The sequence below is a fragment of the Thermobia domestica genome, chromosome 2 (genome assembly GCF_964235325.1).
Source record: "Thermobia domestica chromosome 2, izTheDome1.hap1.1, whole genome shotgun sequence".
NCBI classification, from domain to species: Eukaryota; Metazoa; Arthropoda; class Insecta; order Zygentoma; family Lepismatidae; genus Thermobia; species Thermobia domestica.
In genome coordinates, this window is record NC_137455.1 from 48,536,527 (window position 1) to 48,558,575 (window position 22,049).

The 22,049-nt window shown below is 36.1% G+C and overlaps 1 protein-coding gene across 1 annotated transcript in view; it reads left to right on the forward strand.

The window, feature by feature from the left end:
- LOC145671791 (DNA (cytosine-5)-methyltransferase 1.S-like) overlaps positions 1-22,049 on the forward strand; it is an 87,595-nt gene that overhangs the window by 52,759 nt on the left and 12,787 nt on the right. The window contains exons 19-24 of the mRNA XM_081741010.1: positions 3,199-3,474; positions 8,921-9,052; positions 11,257-11,459; positions 13,217-13,328; positions 14,996-15,145; positions 21,194-21,360. Coding sequence (XP_081597136.1) covers positions 3,199-3,474; positions 8,921-9,052; positions 11,257-11,459; positions 13,217-13,328; positions 14,996-15,145; positions 21,194-21,360 — 1,040 coding nt within the window. The remainder of the gene's footprint in view (positions 1-3,198; positions 3,475-8,920; positions 9,053-11,256; positions 11,460-13,216; positions 13,329-14,995; positions 15,146-21,193; positions 21,361-22,049) is intronic.

Sequence of the window (22,049 nt, forward strand, 5' to 3'; positions counted from 1 at the left end):
TGATGAGATTATTTAATTTTTTTAACCATTGAAAATTTTAGTATTCTGCAAAGTGGCGACTACTTTTTTTTTTTTTTTTTTTTTTTTAGAAAAAAAAAAAAACAAATGTCTACAAAGTGGCGATCCAATCCAGGATCTGCCTGGTATGTTTTCTTTTTCTTTTATGGCGTGAAAAGAGATGTCTACAAAGTGGCTTAATTCAGCCAGGATAGTTCAAATTCTTCTTTCTCCTTTTTGTAAGGAGAGAAGTAGTCTACAAACGTACATAAGCGACACCTGTCAAGCTGGGTTCCACAACAACAAAACTGTATACAGGATGTTATATACATGTGTCACAATATTTTGGGAACATTCCTCACATCAAAATATGAAGAAAGAAAGTTCATATGGACCTGTGCTCAAAATTGGATAATTGCGGAGCTATAGCTGCCGATAACTTCGAGATAAATGAATTTTAAAAGTTTACAGCTCCACTACTGTGGGACCTATCGTAGTCGGGTTAAGACATTACTGAGAAACTGGTATATGTACTATCCAAATATCCATGTTTAAGAATGCTCCAATATTTGCACACCAATTTTTAAACAGGTGGGTGGAGAGTGAACAAGTGATGGTAAGTGATGCCTGTTTCCCAAACAACCTCTCTAAAAATGATTGTGCAAGTACCGGAGGTTCTGAAAGATGGATATTTGGATAGTTCACATACTAGTTCCTCAGTGATGTCTTGTCCCGACTACGATCGGTCCTATAGTAGTGGAGCTATGGACTTTTCATTTCACGTTTTCGGCACCCTATATTTCCGAAACTATCCACTTTTGAACACAGGTCCATATGAACTTTTTCCTTCATATTTTGATGTGAAGAATCTGTTTCCAAAATATTGTGATACATTTATAACACCCTGTATATATAATAAATAAATAAATAAATAGTGAAGTCCTATAGAAGGGAAAATGTTACCGAAGAAAATTGCTTTTGAGAAGGGTTAGTGATGCCAGTTTCCCATGCAAACTTAGCATTTTTCACATTGTAGAACATTCGGAACAATGGTTTTGTGGTTGGACGGCCCATTGTCAGTTATAATTAAAGGTCATGCACAGGAGCCTCCTTTACAACCCACGAGCTCCCTCATGGCTAAGTGGTTAGTGTAGAAGAGCTGGTTCAACTCCCGGCGGGAGCTCATGTGGTTCGGATCCCTGTTAAACTGCAGATCCACATCTTATATGTCATCTTGCTGAAAGAGGCGCTAAACTCAAAAGAAATAAAATAAAAATCCTTTACAACCCATATCATCAACGAAAATGCATTAGAAGAGGATGTTAGTGAAACTCACAAGACCTGTGCTAAAATTTGGGATATGGCGGCCTATGGGAATCCATTACCACAGCGTGTTATGACATAACGATTACATATGGCCCAATCAACAGTGAATTATTCAATCCATCACAAATGGAGGCTGCAAACTGTCCGAAAATCTATCGGGCATTCGTTAACGACGACATATCACGAAGCGAAAGACTGAGGGTAGAAGGAGCGAGCGCCACCTAGCTGGTTACTGCTGGAAATTTGTAACAATAAAGGCAGCACTGATCTACTTAAGTGACTGCATTAGTTTGGATCATCACCTACAGACGTGTTCGTGAAAGATACTCTTGTAACTTTGTGCATTAATGCAAAGAATGTCTTTCAAAAGATGTTATGGTTATTACTGGCTTTTGGTATAGAAGGAAACTCAAAATTAGTAAAGCTGAAAAGGAAAAAGCCAAAATCATGCTGCTTATTGCCAAGAACATATCCTATCCCCACCTCAGACTAAATAGTGTCAGCATTGTATGGAGATACTCATCGTGTGGAATTGCACCCAAAGAATGCTTAATCACATGCCCAGAACATCGGTAGTATTCTACTCGTACAGGGTATCTACCTGTACTGTCAAAATTATTCGAATATTTTTCATGTTGTTATTCGAATATCTGAATATTAGTTCTTAATATTCGAATGATTATTCATTGTCCGAGTAATTACTCGAATAATGAATTATTCAGGTACTAACAGCACTAGTAGCCACAACTACCATCTATGCTTTTCCGTTCAAGGATATTCCAGTTAAGATTCAAATTGCTAGTTCCATAGATTACAGTGCTTTTGGATTTCTCAAAACTGTGCCTTTCCTCATAACGGATTCTCGCTGTAAATGACCTCTGGAAAGTCTAAAGCAGAGTGGGACACTTATACACCTGGTATAGCTACAACAATGTCTGTTTTAGTGGAATCTAGGATGTCATGCACTGATCCATACCAGTGGCCACCACATCCAGCATGATCGATGTAGGCGGGGTGGATCTTCAGTTTGTTCTGATGCAAGCGGGTCGACCTTTGTATAAAAGTTTACACTCATCTGCTAAATATCATGCAGATTAATTAATGGGTTGTGGATTTTGACCAAGTTTTATGTCGTCTTCCAAATACACGTTATGAAATAATCAGTTTTGTGCAACTGAAATGTTAGAATACGTGTGACACTTTCAGAGGAAAGAAAGTACTATCCTGTTGCAGCAATACAATTTTACCAACTGTTGGATTCCATGACTTGAGAAATCTGAAGGTTGATCACGACCCAGTGGATACCCTGACCGTTTACAGTTTGTCGCAGAGATGTTTTACTCCGATGCGGAAATCGTAAAATAAGTGTTTAGGTCGTTAACAATTAATGCGCAATAATTAGATAGCAGTTGATTCCTAAATGTCACGTCTTTTTTTGAACGGTTTTCTTTTTACAATACAAATTGTGAATTTGTACGGACTGGAGTAATATTAGTTTACTGTGTTCTTACCAAATACCCGAGTTCAATTTCTGATGTTAGCTACCTCAAGTGGTTCCGTTTTTAAACAAGCTAATGTCTCCGTTTTTAATTTTTATATATTTATTTAAACAATGAATTTGGGACAAGGGAGTCTTTTAAGATTTTCTTGCTGATATTATATACTGTGCTTTTTGTCGTAGATTTCCAGTTTTATTAAATTTTTATTCTTAATAATTACTAGATTATTCCGTTGCTTAGTTGTGAAGTATTAAAAAGAAAAAAAGAAAAAAGTAGTTTATACTTTTGCTTATCTTTGATCTGAAAGCTGTTCCAAGTAAGACTTAAGGTAAAGTAATTGATTCAGTCACCAAATAATGTACTTTTTTGTAATTAGCCAAATAGAGCGAGAGGGAAAGGCCGAGGAAGAAAGTCAGCTGTTGAAGAGGAGAAAAAGGATGAGACCGATTGGCCTTCAGTGTCAAAACCTCTGAAAGGTTTTAGTGTGTTTGCTGGATGTGGAGGGATGACAGAAGGCCTCCGTCAATCTGGAGTTGTAGATGTCAAGTGGGCTGTAGAAGAAGATGAATCAGCTGCTCGAACTCACCGTATTAATTCCGATGCTGCAATTTTTGTGCAGGATCCTAATCTTTTGTTGAAAGCAGTAATGAACGTAAGTATTTCAAAGTATATTAGATAATTTCTTATCAACTTAAACCTCCCTGATATTATACCGTTTTTCAGGTTAATTTCATTGTTGAATTTCTGTTCATAATATTATCTTTCTTTAATGTTAACATTCCCCTTCTACTCCAATCTTAACTAATGTTCTTCAGTGTATATTGGAAAACCGATATAAGAAGACTGTAATTTATAAACCTTGCTGTCTTACAATAATTTTTAGATTTCTGTTGTATGTAATCGATTGGAAGTATTAATGCCAATATTTTGTGTGTGAAAGACGGTGGGCATGAATATAATTCATTTTCACAGGTGGTAATTCTTGGTGGGGATTGGAAGCACTTATTAAAGATCTACAAATGGTAATCAGAAAAATGGAAACACCTGAACGAAATTACAACTTACCAGATTAATATGGTGTCGGGCCACCTTTCGCCTTCAGAATAGCTTTGATGCGACGTGGGATGGAGGCATAGAGGTCGTGATTGGTAGCAAGTGGAATTTTACACCATTCCTCGTGCAGGGCATCGGCCAGTTCTGTGAGAGAGGATGGAGGTGGAAATCGTCGCCGGAGTCGTGTTTCCAAGACGGACCGCAGACGTTCAATTCTGTTGAGATCTGGGAATTGGGCGGGCCAGGGGAGGTGTTGAACTTCATCCCGATGTTCCTCAAACCACGCTGCAACAACGCCAGCTGTGTGAATGGGTGCATTATCATCCTGGAAGATGGCGTCATTATCCGGGAACAACATCCTTACCATAGGATGCAAGTGGTCTGCTAAAATTGCGACATAATCGTTGGTAGTGATTCGTCCGCTAACTGTGACCACAGGACCCAATGAAAACCATGATATTGCGGCCCACAGCATCACCGAGCCGCCGCCATGTTTCACAGTTGGGCGAAGACACTGCAGATCATAAGCTTCTTTGGGCGTTCTCCACACATAAACACGGCCCGTGGTTGGGAATAGGGTGAAGGATGACTCATCCGACCATATCACATGTTTCCAGTCCTCAACGATCCAAGTTGCATGGTCGCGGCACCATTTGCGGCGTGCGAAAGCGTTATGGTCTCTGATGAGCGGTTTGGCCCGTGCAACACGACCCCGTAAGTTCATGTCATGTAATTCGCGGCGGACTGTGATTGTCGAAACAGAGTGGGGGAGGTGCTGATTGAGTTCCTCCGTCACTTGCTCCGCAGTGGCACGACGGTTCTGCGTGACAATGCGCTTTAATATCCGGCGTGACCTGTCACTCATGATTTTCTTCCGCCCACTGTTCCGCTTTCCCGATGTGGTTTTCCCGTGTGTTGTGTAGGCCGTTATCACCTTCGACAATGTCCTACGCGACACACCTAACACAGTAGCCACTGCCGTCACACTCACTCCACATAATCGCGCACCAACAATTTGCCCTCTTTGAAAATCTGAGAGGTCTCCCATTTTACACTACCTCCGTCTGCTGCAGTCACTGGACACTGCTGTTCCACTGCGCCCGACGTAGTATGGAGACCGACCTAACACACCACCACCAGCGGTCCGGCGCTGCGGGCGCCACGACACCACTGCGAACCCATACATCTGACGTGTTGCTAACTACAGGTGTTTCCATTTTTCTGATCACCATCTGTATATTGTAGAACTGTTTTGTCTGCTGATACAGTTGCTATCACGCACATTTTTGATGCATGTAATCCCGGGTTTGATTCCCAATGGGAGGGCTTTGAAATTTGAATGTACTTCAGTGGTTCGGATTAGTTTATTCTTACCGTATGTGATGCGATCTGAAGCCTCTCTACAAATTATTAGGCTCTATTTAGATTCTATACTGAAACGTATGTAATTTCCGTAGTAGTACTTCCAATATAAGAGCAAAAGAAAGCAAATAAAATTATGTAATCTTTTCCTTAAAAAACTGTTTCAAATATTAGATTTTGTAATTACATATTAAAAATGTTCTAATATTTTAAGAATAAGTTCATATTTAAATGTAAGTTGCAGCAATCGTGTAAAATAATTTCCTAGTTTGTAGCAACCAGTTAAACTTAGAGATTTTCTGTCTCTTTCTTAATGAAATTCACATTTAGGTTTTTAAATAGGGAATATAAATTAAATCTTTCTTTTGCTTTGAGCGTCTACGTTTTCGTTCTGCGGAATAGAGGTAGGCGGAAGAGAAATGGAAACTAATATTGACGGAATAACTTGTCAATAGGTTAGTGGAAGGAAACGGTAGAACTTGAGAAAACTTCTTGCAAACTACATTTTCCACTTCAAACTCACGTACTTAGAATTAAACCAGGGACTTCCCGCACAGGAATTGAACGTTGTGTCACTGAACTACCATCCCTCCTCTTAAGGAGGTGTAAGTTGTTTGACGAGAGAATTTTTTAAAGTTAATTGAACTCGTTTCTAAACTTCATGTTTTAAAAGACATTAGTTTGCTTTCTTGGTAGTAAGCATGTGTTCTAGTTTTTGAAGTAGGTGCTTACCATAACTTTGGAATTAAGCTTACAAAAATATAATTAAGAATTCATTACAATAGCAAAGTAAATATCTTAACAAATTTGTTGTAGGTTAGAATTAATAATAACATTATTATCAGAGTTAGAGATACTGCATCTTGAAATCTGAACGAATGTACTCCTTTATTTTACAGCATTAAGCCGAGATAATATTTACTTATTAAATGCAGTGCTTACACGTTTGTTTGTTTGCTTGGTGTGAACTATCGACAAATATCATACAATTTAATAAAAAGTATGGAGAAAGGTAAAATAAAATTCTCAAGCTTTACAGTAGTTACTTATCATAAGTCGTTATATTTCGAATTCTGTCTGGTAGGTAGAAATATGTGAGTTTTATTTCTGGAATGTAATTTTTGTATATAGTTAAAGAAAGGGGCTCAAAGCGGGGGTGAAAAGTAGAATTGTTTTTCAATTTCTTTAAAGCGGCATTACATGGCAATTTGCTGAACAAAATAATAGAAGTGCAATGCAAATAAAAATTTGGCAGCAAAATGTTTACCACCTCACCTTAAACCAAGAAAACTTTGGCGACTTGCCCTAAAATAATTTACCTCCATCATTAGATGTTACCTTCCCCCATGAAAAAAAAGTTCAATTCCATATACAAAAAGCAGGTGAAACCCCTTTATTAGAAATGTTATGCTCTAGTTTTAGAGGAATAAGAAGTGGAACCAATAAATAGTTGGGACGCTGAAGTCATATCAGAGAACCACTTACCATTTCATATCTGTCGGGACAAACAGGACGGACAGAGTTGTCCTGTAAGACTTAATATGTTCAGAACTCTAAGGTAGGAAGAAAGAAGTACAGTATTAAAGAAGAAAGAAAAAAAAAAAAACTAGCAGTAAAGCACTCAAGTGTCCGGCGTCATCTTAGAACTCAGTTATGAGGTACTGTAATCAAGCTGAAGGGAGGGAGAATTTCGTTTGGGGAAGATAAAACTAATTGTAAGGAAAGGTCGGTAAGAGTATAGTAATAAATGAAGAGAGAAAATATAAATTAAGGAAGAAATTAACAAAATCAATATTAAATAATAGGAAATAAGTTATAAAGAACAATAAACAATAAGAGATAATGCAAAATGAAAAGTGTGTAGGAAAAACCTCCAAGACAAAAGTATGTTTACTAAAACGAAACGAGCGCAGTGATGCACATTAAACACAGTTAAGAGAAGAACAGTTCACAGACAGGATGGTTAAAAATTTCTCTCTCTCATTTTGAAAAACCTGGAAGAGCGTGGAAAAATAATTTTCAGGATCAATACGAAAAAGGAATAGTAAAATGTTATGTTTTGATGGGTTGTGAGATCTGCGATAAGTAGATGGGGAATTTAAGCCCTGTAGGAGATTGGAGATTGCTGATGAAAATCGAAAAGAAAAGAAAAAAAAAGGGGGGGGGCAAGAGTTCCATCAATGAAGAATGGTAGTCACAGAAATAATAGAAAATTCATGTTATCTTTGTGATGAGATGTTGGAAGAACAAACTGGTATCAAGTGTAGGACAGTTTTACATCTGAGTTTGTGGCACATCTTCGTTATAGGTGTGAAGTCTTTTAACCTTTCAAAACCAGAGCATATAAGAATATTGCTGTAGTTGTTTGTACCTGATATTATGGCAGATTGTATCATTGTCCTTGATTTACAAACTATAACCCACAGCTTGTCCTAACCTAGTGATGTACTGAGTACATTGGAGAAGCATCTAATGCAAAATCTAACGACGAAGTAAATACGTTGGCCGGGTTTGACCGGTTATGAAGCTAGCTTTCGTAACGAGTGTGTGGAGGTTCAGGAGTGAAGTTCTTTTGGTGAGTTCCGAGTAGGAATTCTCATACTACGTATTGTAGTGAACGTGCGACTATAAGAGAGATCGTGTTTGTTTGGTCATCTTTCTGGGGTTATCAAAGGTATTCTTTTGACGTGTTAGACAAATGCGGAATGGTGCACTACGTGTGTCCGGAGTTTATCCCTTTCAGTCCTTTGGGAGTGTCTCGCGTTAGGGAATGTCATTCGCCAGCCTTGAAAGCAGCTGCATCATAAAAGCCAGTTACAATCTATAGATGTATAGAGTATAATAAGTTATGACTAGAAAGGCAAAATATTGAAAAGCAACATTTAACTCAAAAAAAAAAAAAAAAAAAAAAAAACTTGTTAAAGTATTACATAACGTAGGCTGTATATTTGCCCAGTTCCATTGAAATATGGTTAATAGCTATAGAGATTAAAAATAAAATAAGTCGAACTATATACCTAGGTATATTAAATGCGACATTGAAAAAAAAAAAAAAACACTTATGAAGCTCGCATTCGCTCCCTAATTAACATAGGTTCATGATTCGTACATTACCTGTAGAGTGAACCAGGCTTTCGAATTATACCGTACGTTGTGACACGGATCCATAAATTCGGCAGAATGGTACCCGCTGTTGGGGCCCCAGGTTCAAATACGTCGAAGAAATATACCTTAAAAACTGCTACATATTCTAGGGTATATATTTGCCAAATTTCATAGAAATACCTTTAGAAGGTTTGAAGATATTTTTTCAAGGACAACAATTCCTGCTTTTAACGCGATTTACAGTGTTTCTCATATGTAAGTAGTGCGTAATATGAGTAAAACGGGGGATAAAAGCGCTTAGTTTATAAATGCCAGTTAAATAACACCTAATCATGTATCACTAAGGTTTCACAAGAGTTACAAAAAATAGATAGTTAAGTTATATAGTTACAAAAAATAGACAGATAGTTAGATAGTTGCTGCTGGAGATTTATAGTTCAGTGTACTTGCTACTGGCTGATGATTTTAGTGTTTAGTTATAGAAGTACTATGTGCCATTAATGTTCAGTATACTAATTTTCTTTGAGAAGTTGTAGCTTTCGGCCTAGAGTTGATGTTAACTTTTTTTTTTTCTCCAGGGTCAGAAAGTCAACGATAAGGGTCAAAAACTGCCCCAAAAGGGTGAAGTTGAACTTCTTTGTGGAGGTCCACTTTGTCATGGATTTAGTGGAATGAATACATTCAGATCATGGCAGTACCAGTTATTCAAGGTAGTACAGTATTACTTCATAGAATGTGATTTTTCTCTTGATGTACGTAAACTCATAATAATTCATGATCTCTGTAGTGATGTATTTCGTTCTTTGATAAAAAATTATCTAATTGGATTTTAATTATCTAATTGGATTAATTTTAGTGATTTAATATTTAGAGATCACTGAGTAGAATTATTTGCAATTCGTGATCGTAGATTTATGTAAACCTAAGTATTCCAATAAAAGTTTTTATTTAGGTATTTTCATTTAGTTTTAGAAAGAAAAGAAACAAACAATACTTATTTTTATGCCTAAGCTCTGTTTATCCTAATTTAATACCTTTTTTTAAATTTAATTTTAAAATGATATATACATTTTACAATGGGATGAGTTGGACGTCTTTTATCAGAATAAAATTTTATCTTCCATAAGGTTTTATTATTTCGCGTTCCTCCAGTTACAGACTAAACATATATTGTTATTAGGTTTAAAAATAGGCAGTAGCTACGTACACGATAACTAATTACATATTTCGTAGCTGGAAGTATTGACGTCACTGTGACGTAGTAAGCGATGACAGCGCGCTCTACATGAACTTATACAGCAAACAGGAAAAAGTGCTTTACTGATTTTGATGCAAAAATCAAAATGGAAAGGTCAAACAAGTTTAACAGTTTCGATGCCATAACGTGATATAGTATCTCAAAAAAAAAAGGCAGACTGTATAAACTAACAAGAGGCAGATTTCAGATCCGGTTGGCAGGTAGATACTACACATGAAATAAACGAATAGGTGTTTTTATTATTATTTTCTGCGCGGAAACGGCTCTTGGAAAAGGGGGGCACAAAGGCCCCTATCAAAAAAAAAAAAAAAATTATTACTCTGCGCCAAAAGCGCAGTAAAAAGTAGACCGAAGCGAATGAAATTCCGCACAGATATACTAGACGTAAAATAAGGAAATACGTGTTTCATATTTTTCTCCAGAAAAGTTTGAGTGGAGCAGAAGCCCTCCAAACTTATTATCACGAAATGTCAAAATTAATAATGAATACAGTTCAGTGAATACAGTTCAGAAGTCTAGAAATACATGCAGGATTGAAACGAAACTGCGTTGAGAAATACTATGTATAAATTTAGCGAATACGTTTTCTTTCTTTCTTTCTTTCTTTCTTTCTTTCTTTATTTATTTATTTATTTATTTATTTATTTATTTATTTATTTATTTTCTCGGAAAACTGTTCTTAGAGGCAAAAGGTCCCACTAGAAAATTTATTACTCGACGCCAAGAGTGCAGGAAAACATGAAAATAATCAAAGCGAATGAAATTGCGCACAGATATACTAGACGTAAAATAAGGGAATACGTGTTCCATATTTTCCTTCAAAAATGTGTGGGTGGAGCAGAGGCCCCTCAAACTTACCATGGGGCCGCGGTGGCTCAGTGGTAGAGCGTTCACCCCTGGTGCTTAAGGTCCCTGGTTCGATCCCAGCTCGCGCCAAGTGAACTTTGTGGTAAACAAAAACCGTGTGCATGGATTTTCTCGGAGTTTTTCCGTTTCCAACCACTTTCTTCATTCCACCATTTCATTCATTTCTCATCATCACCGTCTCCTTTAGCCGAGCCTGCATAATCGTGGGACGTAAACTAAAGATTTCATTTCATTTTCATTTTTCAAACTTAATATCACAAAATGACAAAATTAGTCATGGAGGTAGTTCAAAAGTCCTGAAGTAGGCTACATACGGGATTGTAAAAAAGCTGCGTTGAGAGATACAGTGTATAGAATAAGCAAATACATATTTTTTATTTTTTGCGGAAAACTGGTTTTTAGGAATAAAACCCCCCGCCCAAAGTTTTGAAAATTGACATCGACACCAAGTGTGCATAAACAAATAATCTGAAGCAACGAAATTGCACACAGATATACTAGACATAAAATAAGATTACGCAGTTTTACGTTTACTTTGAAAGGAACGTTTGAGTGAGGCTGAGGCCCCTCCAAACTTATTACCACGAAATGTAAAAATTAGTCATGAAAGTGGTTCAGAAGTACCTAAAGTATATGCAGGATTGTAATGAAACTACGTTGAGAGACAATATGCATAAAACTAGAAAAATATTTCAATCTTCTGCAGAAAACGATTATTGGTGCGTGCAAATATAGGTTTTTCGTTCGTTATTTAAATTTGGAAGACTTTTATTTTCCTTTCTTTTTCAGGAATCTCCGTTAGTAACTTTTCTTAGCTACTGTGATTTCTATCGGCCAAAATATATTGTTCTGGAAAGTGCAAGAAATTTCGTGTCATTTAAACGGTGCATGGTGGTGAAACTAACGATACGTTGTCTATTAAAAATGGGATACCAGTGCGCATTTGGAATTCTACAATCAGGGAGCTTCGGTCTACCAGTAAAGAAAAGACGGTAAGAAAAATTAAGTTTCTTCAAAGATGTTAATGACTGAATTCCTAACATATATCAGTTTCTGTAAGAAATGTATTTTCCTTGTATTCTTACAGTAAAGACTATCTTACTGTAAAGGTCTTCTTGCAGTGCTATTGATGGTGGTAGTTGTCCTTGGTAATAATAGTTAAGGTAATTGACCTTAGTAGATACTGAGACTGTTCGTGTTACTTTAGCATAACACAGGGAATTGGAGTAAGGGAAAGTAGACGAAAAGTATTATGAAGGTATAAATTTTATTGAACTTGATTTGATTTTTTATATTATAAAGATTAAGAATGTCTGGAAATATATGAGTTCCACTTTTTTCGTCCTGTAACGTAGATTGAATTCCTTCTTTCAATCAGAAACCAGATTAACTTTATAGATGTCGGTTCATGTAGGTTGAGAAAGGTATAGAGTAAGAAAGATATGTAAATGGTAAGTAGCCTATTATAAATTTTTCAGTCAGGTTGTAGCACAAAAGAAATGTAATAGTAATAGTATATATGCTAAGCACAGATTAGGCTAAACAAAATAAAGTTATCAAATATATATATAAATAATATGCAGAAGCCGAACCACAAAACAAAATGTTATTTTGATTTTGACTTTTTTTTTTTAACAAGCAGGTGTGGTTGCTGAAATAAGCTGGATTACGATGTTCTAATGATTAATCTAGTTTTTTTCTTTTTTTAATTAATAAAATTCACGTTTAGACAAATATTAACACACTGTAGGATTCTTACAATGGTTTTACTTACTGTAAATCCTGAAAACACCTTGTACTTCCATGCTATCGCCTCTGCCCTGGAGCCTTGGTCACAAAGATTAAAAACAGGAGGAGGAAAAGTAAAACCTTTGGATATTTATTCATACTACTTAAAGCCTGTGACACACATTTTGGCATTTCAGCTAAACGAATAAAACGCAAGCTCTGATGCGACGTTGCCAAGCGCTAAGAGGTGTCGCTATTTGCTAAGCAGACGAACTACAGCGCGACCAAATAACAGGGGATAGACGTGGATGTGTACAAAATAAACGTGGCAATGCTTCTGGCCTCTCATTTGCTAGCAGCATTTAAAGGGAACTTGGAGCGCCGCCTTCAAATGCCAAGATGTTTGTCACGCCGTTTCGTTTTAATAAGTAATTAAAGCTAGGTAGCGTGAATGGGTATTCGAAATCCATTTTATTGAGTTGACATAATGAAGTGAAAAGGAATGTATATTCCTACAGTCCTGAAACTTAAACCACTGACATGGAGTTGGGTTGACAACTGCATTAAATATTGAAATCTTTCAAAACTTTAGGGAAAAAAATAACTTAATTCAGGAACCACTGCACTGATCATACTGAGAAATCGGGATTTGTGAAATAAAATGCATATGCCGGGGGAAATTATATAGGTATGAAAAAAAAAAAAAAGTTAAAGAACATCTCAGGGACGCAAAAGCAGAACACCCGGTCTCAAGACTGTCGGAACATTTCGAAGAAATGCAACACAGTATTTGTGATCCGAGAGTTTTATTTAGGGCTAAAATGAAACAGATGCTTGTTTTCGAAAATTTGTTTATTTAAGAAATCCAAAGTTGAGTTTAGATAAGGGGTGGTTGTAAATATAATAATTTAGTTAGCTAATTGTCTTTAAGTAAAATTATTAATTAATTGTTATTTTTCTGATGTGTAAACCGAAGTGAAAAACCAATAATTGTAAAAACGTGTATCGGTTATACTTTCAGGACAGTCATACTGGCTGCAGCGCCTGGCGAAAAACTTCCTGTTTTTCCAGAACCTACTCATGCATTTGACCTCAAAACATACCAGTTAAATGTGGCGATAGATGATAAAAAGGTAATTAGTTTTATAGTTATATATTGCTAATGTTACGAAAAAGGTTAACGAAATCGAGTAAATGTTTACATTCATGTTTAAAGCGAGTTTCTTGATAATAAGGAATTTAATTGCGGTTTTAATCTTTTAAACATATAAAGTTATGAGTTCGGTGAAAGAGTTTCAGATATAGAAGATTTTGTAAATGTGCACTAGAAAGTAAGTTATTCTGTTGTCTCAGTGACTAGAGCTTCTCCTCACAGCTGGAGTCTCTTTCTCAGATTCAGATTCAACTAAGAGTATCTAAGTTCTGTCCTTCATAATCGTGCTGTTCTTTAACCTTATAAAATCCACGTGGGATCCGTGCGAACCGTAAAGAATGGTTATATATATCACCTTTGTCTTCGAGGTATTGGGACGTGGTCTTTCTATGATGATTTGAGCTCGCTTCAGTTAGTCGTCTATTTTGCACTATTGTATTTAGAAATTATATCGAGTTCAAGTAGTCAAAACTTATTTAGCCCACATGGTATCCGTACTGACCGTAATGGTTTCCATGTTATATGGCACAGAAAAAATTACTCGAATGTGTATGTATACAGGGTTTGTCCGGAAAGTAATAGGACTGAGTTGATTTTAAAAAAAAATATTGAGCCAATCGTTACAATTCCTTAAAAACTTTCAAAATAGGCTCCTTCTACGTCGATGCAGCGCTGCCAGCGCGATTTCCAAGCATTGAAGGCGTCATGGAAGTCATTCTCCGGAATAGCCTTGAGAGCCGCGGTGCAAGCTGCTTGGATCCCCTCTGTCGTCTTAAAATGCTTGCCTTTCATCGGTCGTTTCAGACGCGGGAACAAAAAGAAGTCCGGGGGGCCACATCTGGGCTGTAGGGCGGCTACGGAAGCGTTGGGATGCCGGCCTTGGTCAGGTAGCTGTTCACAAGAAAGGCGGTGTGAGCCGGGGCGTTGTCGTGGTGCAGCTTCCAGTCGGCTCCGATGTCTGGTCGGACCCGATTGACCCTTCGTTTGAGTCTCTTGAGCATTTCACGTAAAACTTGGCGTTGACGGTTTGTCCAGGAGGTCTTTCCAGTTACCCATTTTACAAAGACTGGGTGAAATCCCTGTGTCACTTTGGAACGAGAATAGAACTCAAAATAAATCGAATCCTGGTCGTTCTGTTAGTAGTTAGATTTCTTAGATTGCCGCTGCTCTTAGCTAAGTTGTATTACAATAAATTTGGAAATTAAGGCAGGAAGAAACCGCAATATTACAAAATTAATTGAAGTTTCTATCTTAATTTTTAATTGAAAGGTTGATTTTAGTAAGGGCTTATGTAACATATTTTCTTTCGAGTGACAGTTGGAAAAAAAGGAGGTATGGCGATCGTGAATAAAATCTAATTCAAGACTACAAACTTCGTATATGCCGAAAAAGTTACTTTAAATACATATTTTTTTCCTCTCTTTTAATAAAAAAGAATAAAACTCAAAATTTCAGATTTGTATATGAGCTCTTATCAAATAAACCTTTCAATTTTAATTACGTGATAAGAATTTCAGTAAAAAAAAAAAAAAAAAGAAAAAAACCTTGCTGAAGACGTGTGGTACGAGTTGTGAAAACACAGTTATGATATGTGATTATGATTTCTTTTAAATTTGTGTTGAAGTTTCCTTTCTTCAATACTTACAGTTTATATCAACATGTAGATGGGTAAGTTCTGCTCCACGACGGGCCGTAACAGTGCGTGATGCAATATCAGATCTTCCTCAGATCAGCAATGGTTTCCAAAGAGAAGAAATCTCATACGGTGATGAAGCACAGTCCCATTTCCAAAGAATTGTAAGTATTATTTATAAGTTACATATATAGCATACTTGAAACAGAATTTAAAAAACTAAAATCTTATTTAGCATTCTTTAGAATTTGCCAGGGTGTATCTTCCCGACTTTTGTTTTGTTTCTCTTTTTACTAGAATGATCTTCGTTGCTATTCTAAATACGAGTTCAATACAATACTTATCCATAATTAATTCGAGATACTTTTCTTTCATACAACATTTTGTATGTTACGCACTCCTTTTCGTTGAAAGCTGTACGTTTCTTTTTTCTTTTTAGGCGTGGTATACACACTTTGAGTTTACTCGGGCAGAGATTTTTTTCTCATATTTCCGTCCACAAATCTTCTATGTTGGTTCGTCGTCTTCGCAAACCGTTGGATGTGTCCAAAATCAAGACAGCAGAGGCATCTAAGAATGGAAATAAAATGCTCGATTATTAAAGCTTCGTATAAATGATATATTGTATTTGTATGTAACGGCTTCTTGTAGATTTCACTTGGAGAATGAATTTCCAAATGATATCTAACATCATTCTTCAGCTTTGTTCTGAATTTTGGCCTTACTTTTTTCTTTGACAATTCTACATCCTTATCTTTTAAGTTTTGTTCAATTATTGTGGACACAATATCCGTGATTTTCATTGCTACCGGTACACTGTATATGATGAATGACCAATGGTTTTTCTTCGATTTTGAATTCTTCCTTTGTGTTTCTGATTTTTTTTTTTTTTCTCCTATATCTTTAGTTTCTTAACGATTAGTGATCCATCCACTGGCTTGACACAGACAACTTGACTTCTTCCTGAATTAGATTAAATGATTTTACAGGCTTAGTGTAAATCTTTTTAATTGACTCGTTCTCCTTCCCTTTTACAAATATGACTAACCTTTGTTTTATCATTGCATCTTTGATTGCTTTTGTTGTAACAGTTTCTTGTATTTCCACTATCTCAGCGAATGTCTGTTTTAGTGGTTTGCAGTAATGCATGAAACACTCTTCTGGTTTCCTATTTTTTCTTCATCAGTAACTAGTCTAGTTTTGAGTTTTTCATTCTCGTCTTTTAGTTTTTGGTTTTCTTCCTCTGTGTTATCGATGATGCCCTCTTCTGGATAGATAGACGAGTAATTTTGTAAGTTCCTCTTTGTCTGCATGTATTTTGCCATCACCTTTTTTTGCGTACCTTGTTGACCAATTGTCTGCTACACTGTGAGCACCGTGGTTTTCTTATATATATATATATATATATATATATATATATATATATAATTTTCTTTTTTACCCTGTTCACACGATGTTCGGGGAGAGGGGAAACTTTTCTTCTATCGCTTTTTTTTTTTTTTTTTTTTTTTTTTTTTTTTTTTTTTTTTTTTTTTTTTAAGGTAGGTTTCTAGCATCTGTTCGTAACTACTGGAATTTTCCTGGTTCTTCTTTTGTCCCATTGACTTATTGCTCGTCCAGTATTAACTCCCAAACTTTTAGGGGAGGGGCTTCCAAGAGTGGGGTCACACAACTTTGCATGTAGTTGTTTGTTTTCGTGTATATTTTACTATTATGTGTTAACTTGTAATTACTACAGGATTAAAGTCTACTTACGTTACTCCAATGTTAATGTCTTTCTTCCTCCAAGACCTTCACATTCATACGAACAAGATAACTTACAAGATCATTCCACTCACTATTTCCGGTGTTTTTGATTAATTGACAGTTTTTACTTTTTAAGAAAGTCTTCCCTTATACGCTCTTTAATTGTAATAATAAGACTGCTGATTAAATGTTAGAATTATCACAATAGATTTAAACAAATATAACCTCTGTCACTAAATGCACTAACATTAGATTTTGACAAAATAACGCAACCACCTTTACCCGTAATTTGCAAAGCGGCGAAATTCAGCTTTACAGTTAACTCGGGTTTTACAGAAACTTTCTCGGAGCGTCCTTTCCACACATCCTCATACTGTATATTCTCTTTAATATGTCATTTTAAGTACAACAGCAATCTCCACCTGTGTTTTTCATTTCTCCGGAACGGTTTGTAATACGAGGGGCGGTCAATAAGTTTTTGTCCTCACTGTGAAGGAGTTGAAGGGAAAGGGACAAATGTAGACTTATGACTAGTCTTTCTCTACATAAGTCACCAAGCAAATTAACACATTTCTGCAACCGGTCTTTCACCTTCCACAACCACTCGTTGTATTTTACATAGTGTCTCATTGGTGGAAAACCAGTGCTCCAATGTAGCAGTAACCTCCGTATCTGAAGAAAACCTTCGTCCTTTCAGAAATTGTTTCAGTTTTGGAAACAAGAAGAAATCTGACGGCGCGAGGTCAGGCTAATACGGAGGATAGGGAAGTAATTGGTACCCTAGGCGTTGGACAAAATTCATGGTTTCCTGGGCTTTGTGGGCGGGAGCATTATCAACTAACTTTGGTGGGGATGCCACGGTGCTTTAGGGCATCACGAATTTTTTTCAGCAGACTTCTGTAATCAGTCACACTATGCCCATAAGTTAGGTAATCCGTAAGAATAACGCCCTTGCTGCAATCCCAGACAACTTCATGACCTTCTTAGAAGGCTGCACATGAGTCTCTTAGGGGGAGGGGATGCTATGTTTCCATTGTTTACTCATCTTTTTAGTCTCTGGATCAAAGTGATACATCCAACATTCATCCATTACAGAGAACCAACACTTTCGATGCACAATCAGTGCGTTGCTTTTTTTGAAAAGGAGTGAGTAACCTGGAAACCCACTGTGTGGGCACTTTGGATGGATGCAAGTGATCATATAGGATAGTGGATACTGAACATGAGAAATCTTCAACTCATTAACAATAATATTTATGGTTATTCGTCTCTCTTACATCACTAGGAGTTTCACTTTCCGAATCATGTCGTCATCAATCGCTGAACATGGTCTTTCCTCTCTAGATTCGTCCTCCAAACTCATCCGTCCACATTTTAGCTGTCTCTTCCATGTTTTAATAGTCTTCTTAAGAATGGGCACTTTTTCACCATAAACAGTTTTCATTTCTGCATAGATACCCTGGGCTTTCATCCCCTTTAGATGGAGGAACTTTATGACCGCGCGATATTCCATTTCTGCTACTTCTACACCACTTTCACTCTATCCAGACTTCAATAGTTTTGAACCTAGAAGCATAAAATTTACACATTAGTCTTATCATACATTCCCGGATTTCTTACATAAGTTGCATACAAATAGCTGAAACATTTCTATAGAAGGACAGAAATATATTGACCACCCCTCGTATCAAATTGCTGTAAGCGGCAGTGTGAGCTTTACTTCTATTGGAAAGCATGTAAGTGATTACATGTGATACTTTTTAAGTAGTTTTTCGAAATAAAGCCTTTCGAGAAAAAGTTAAAATTTTCAATTCATTGTATTTTCATTCCTATTTCTTCGAAATATCTCGTATCATAATCGTAGTGTTCGACACTAAGGTACTTATGTATGTTGCCCCAACACTCTCCCTTGCATTATTACTGCTGTAGAGGCTGCCAAAATTTGAACGTTTGTGATACTGTAACAACCTTAGTTTGCAACACTGAACAATACGTGTTGTTCTGTATTTTCGTTTAATATGTTGATTTGATAAATTACTTTCACGTACCCTGTAAATGGCGTAGTGATATTTATAAAAGTAAAAACTTTATATTTGGTTGGCAATAATGTTAATCTGGTGATATTACAGTGTGTCAAACGATGTTTTCTTGTTGGTGTTTGCAAGGTACGAAATTTCAGAGTTTTTCGTCTTTTATTTTAACCCTTAAGTCGTCGCGCAGGGTATTCACAGACCCCCAAACTGGTAACTTTTGTGTTGCTAGCCAAAAGTCCTGATGAAAAAATTTTTAAAAAATGTCTCGAAATGAGTACAAAAAATCTAAAATTGCAGCAAATACTTTTAAAAACATGTCTAGAGTTATGCTACATTGTCTTAATTATTACAAAAATATACTTAATGTAAAAAACTAATATCAATTTGGGGGTCTACTAGACCCCCGCGCGAGTACTGGTGTCACAAAAAAGGGCGCGAGTACGTAGGGTTAAAAGTTACAAGGGAGTTCCAAGGTAAGTGGTCCTCCAGCAAATTTTTCAAGTTCAGTGCATTTTGTAATGCCGATTTGAGTTCAATGAAAGAAAATAATGTAAATTTTATTTGAAACGTATTTTGTCGATTCGTGAAGAAAACTAGACTCACTAAGGTTTTCTTAATATAGAACTGTCATTTTCATTAAATATGCGATAAATAATACCACTGTTTTGTCTTAAATGGTGTTTCGATTCGTGATAAATGGCGCTGCATTTAGCGAATAGTAGTTGTGCCTCGTTTCTTTTAATTGGAATCCCCATATATTGTATTGAATTATGCTTCACCGTTGATGAAAAGTTAAAACGACTAAATTTTAGTTTCCTCTCGACATAGGAATGCTTGTTTTCGGTATATTCTCTTACCTCATCAGTGTACACAACTTAAAAATGTGTCTACTCTAATTTGGACTCGCGCATTAGTCATTCGTGTCGTATTTTCACGAGTTGTTGATAATTGTTGATGAATTTTATCTTTTAGGAAGCTCCACAGAAAAGAAATAATGTAAGGTCTGGTGATCTGGCAGGTCTGATTGAAACCACATGTCAGTCACTTTTAGAGCTCCAAGCAATAACAATAGTTAGCGTTCCGGAATATATGTATAGTGTTCACTCCCATATGTTCGTACTCACCCAATATGACTCACATTTGGCATTTTGGTATGGAGCAATAAATTACATACTTCACACGCTTCAGAAAAGACGACTAGTACGTCGTACATTCGTGATGATGTCACTTGTGTCCTCCAACCTTAGGACAATTGGTAGTACTTCCTCGAGCAGCGTAACGCGTGTCCCAAACCACCAGGGCAACCAAGAGTTCTCTAGTCTATATACCAGGGTTCACATTGACCTGTAAAGTTAGGGAAATTATATTTTACGGAAGAATCAAATAACTTCTTTAGCTGTACCCACAGAAAGTACTTAAGAACGTTTCAGAGAATCAAGAGAGATAAATAAAAGAAGAAAAAAAAATGGCTGGAAAATAGAAGTTTGAAAATGATCTTTAGAAATGGAGAATCTTGAAGCTCCGATAGGTGATAAATATTTCAAGCTTTGAAAGAAAAAGAACAAGTTAAATCAAAAATACTCAAGCGCGACAGAAGAAGAAATTAAGTTCGTTTTTTTCGTTGAAGATAATCAGAGATTGACCAAGTTTTTTATATTTATTTATTTGGTTAGTTTATAATTATTTGTTTCATGTTACGTTTTATTCCATTTCAAATACAGGAAGTTTCACTCATAATATGTATTTACAATAAAGAAATAAACTTATACTGTATTTAAGAAATAAGAAAACAGCTATAAGGATAACGTAGACCGATCCGAAGAACGTTATTTTTATTATCTTATTTATTTATGTACTTATTTATTTATTTATTCAGTCTGGAAATTCAGGAAATCAATACAGAATTTCAGTGTGAACTTTGTATACGTCATCTCCCCTTCAGCGTGTGCCAACTAGCAGTAATCCAGTAACGACAATCACCCAGATACACCAAGATCTGCAACGAGTGAGGGATAGACATTTGAACGACCAACTAGCTACCTGGCTGAGTAGCTGCTTGTAAGATGGCTTGGGTGGTTACACGTTCTGTTGTCAGTACACCTACAGGCGCAATGTAACAATCATTGGTACCTACCGTAGTTTAGCAATACAGCAAATTCCGGTGGTGTATGATGTTTCAGATCCAATTCCCGCATGAAACGAATTACAGTGGTTAAGATACTACTTTAAACCGTAGTCTCGTGCAATATAGCCTTTCTGCTGACAAAAGACATAAATACGAATCAGTCAGTCTGATGGAATCTCCTAAAATGCGTTGATGTTTCGCTAGAAATTACCAGCGAAAAATTTAAAAGCTTTAGTGTATTTATGATTTTAAAAATATATGCTTTATTGGTAACAACTTGTAATTTTGAAGTGATTTTTACTTCACAGATTAGAGGAAATCAATTTCATCCAGTTCTTAGAGACCATATTTGTAAACAAATGTCTCCACTCGTCGAAGCAAGACTGGCTCACATTCCTGCAGCTGCTGGATCGGATTGGCGGGATTTACCGAATATTGTAACCAGATTAACTGACGGAACATATACGAAAAAACTGTAAGTAAAGTTTAGAAAATGTATCTATTTGGTTCATGTTAGCTTTGCTTTAGTAATTCAAAATAGAAATAACACAGAATTCCTGAGCAAAACATTATATTTTTATTAAAGTATTTTAAAAATATAGATGTGTAATAGTTTCGCCAACTAATTAAACCTTGGGCTTCAGCAGACATATTATAATCTTAGTCAGTTGTCAAAACTGTTACACATCGATATTTTAATAAAAATATTGTGGCTTTCTGTTATTTCTATTAGAAAATGTGTGTGTTTTCATGAGTTCCTGGTAAATATGCATAAAGTTTTAAAATTACAGTTTCTAGCAAAGTAATTCTTACCACACACACACACACACATATATATATATATATATATATATAAAATACAGTATAATTAGCAGTATTCTAAACTGGCACGCATAATAGAAGGGCATGTTTGACATTCTTTCGGGAAAGCTTTGATCTTGAACCAACTCTCTAGTCTGGATCCGGAGTTTCGATAACATCAAATTAGTACTTACACAGATATGGGTATAGTTCTGTTTATTATTTTTAAAAACGAAATCTTAGCTCTTTCGTAGAAAGAACTGGAGTTGGCCAACCGCCACCTCAGAGCTAAGGTAAATAAAATTACATTATCACTCTTGTGCAGAGCACGTCTTGTAAAATATAATATCGTTCATGTCTTTC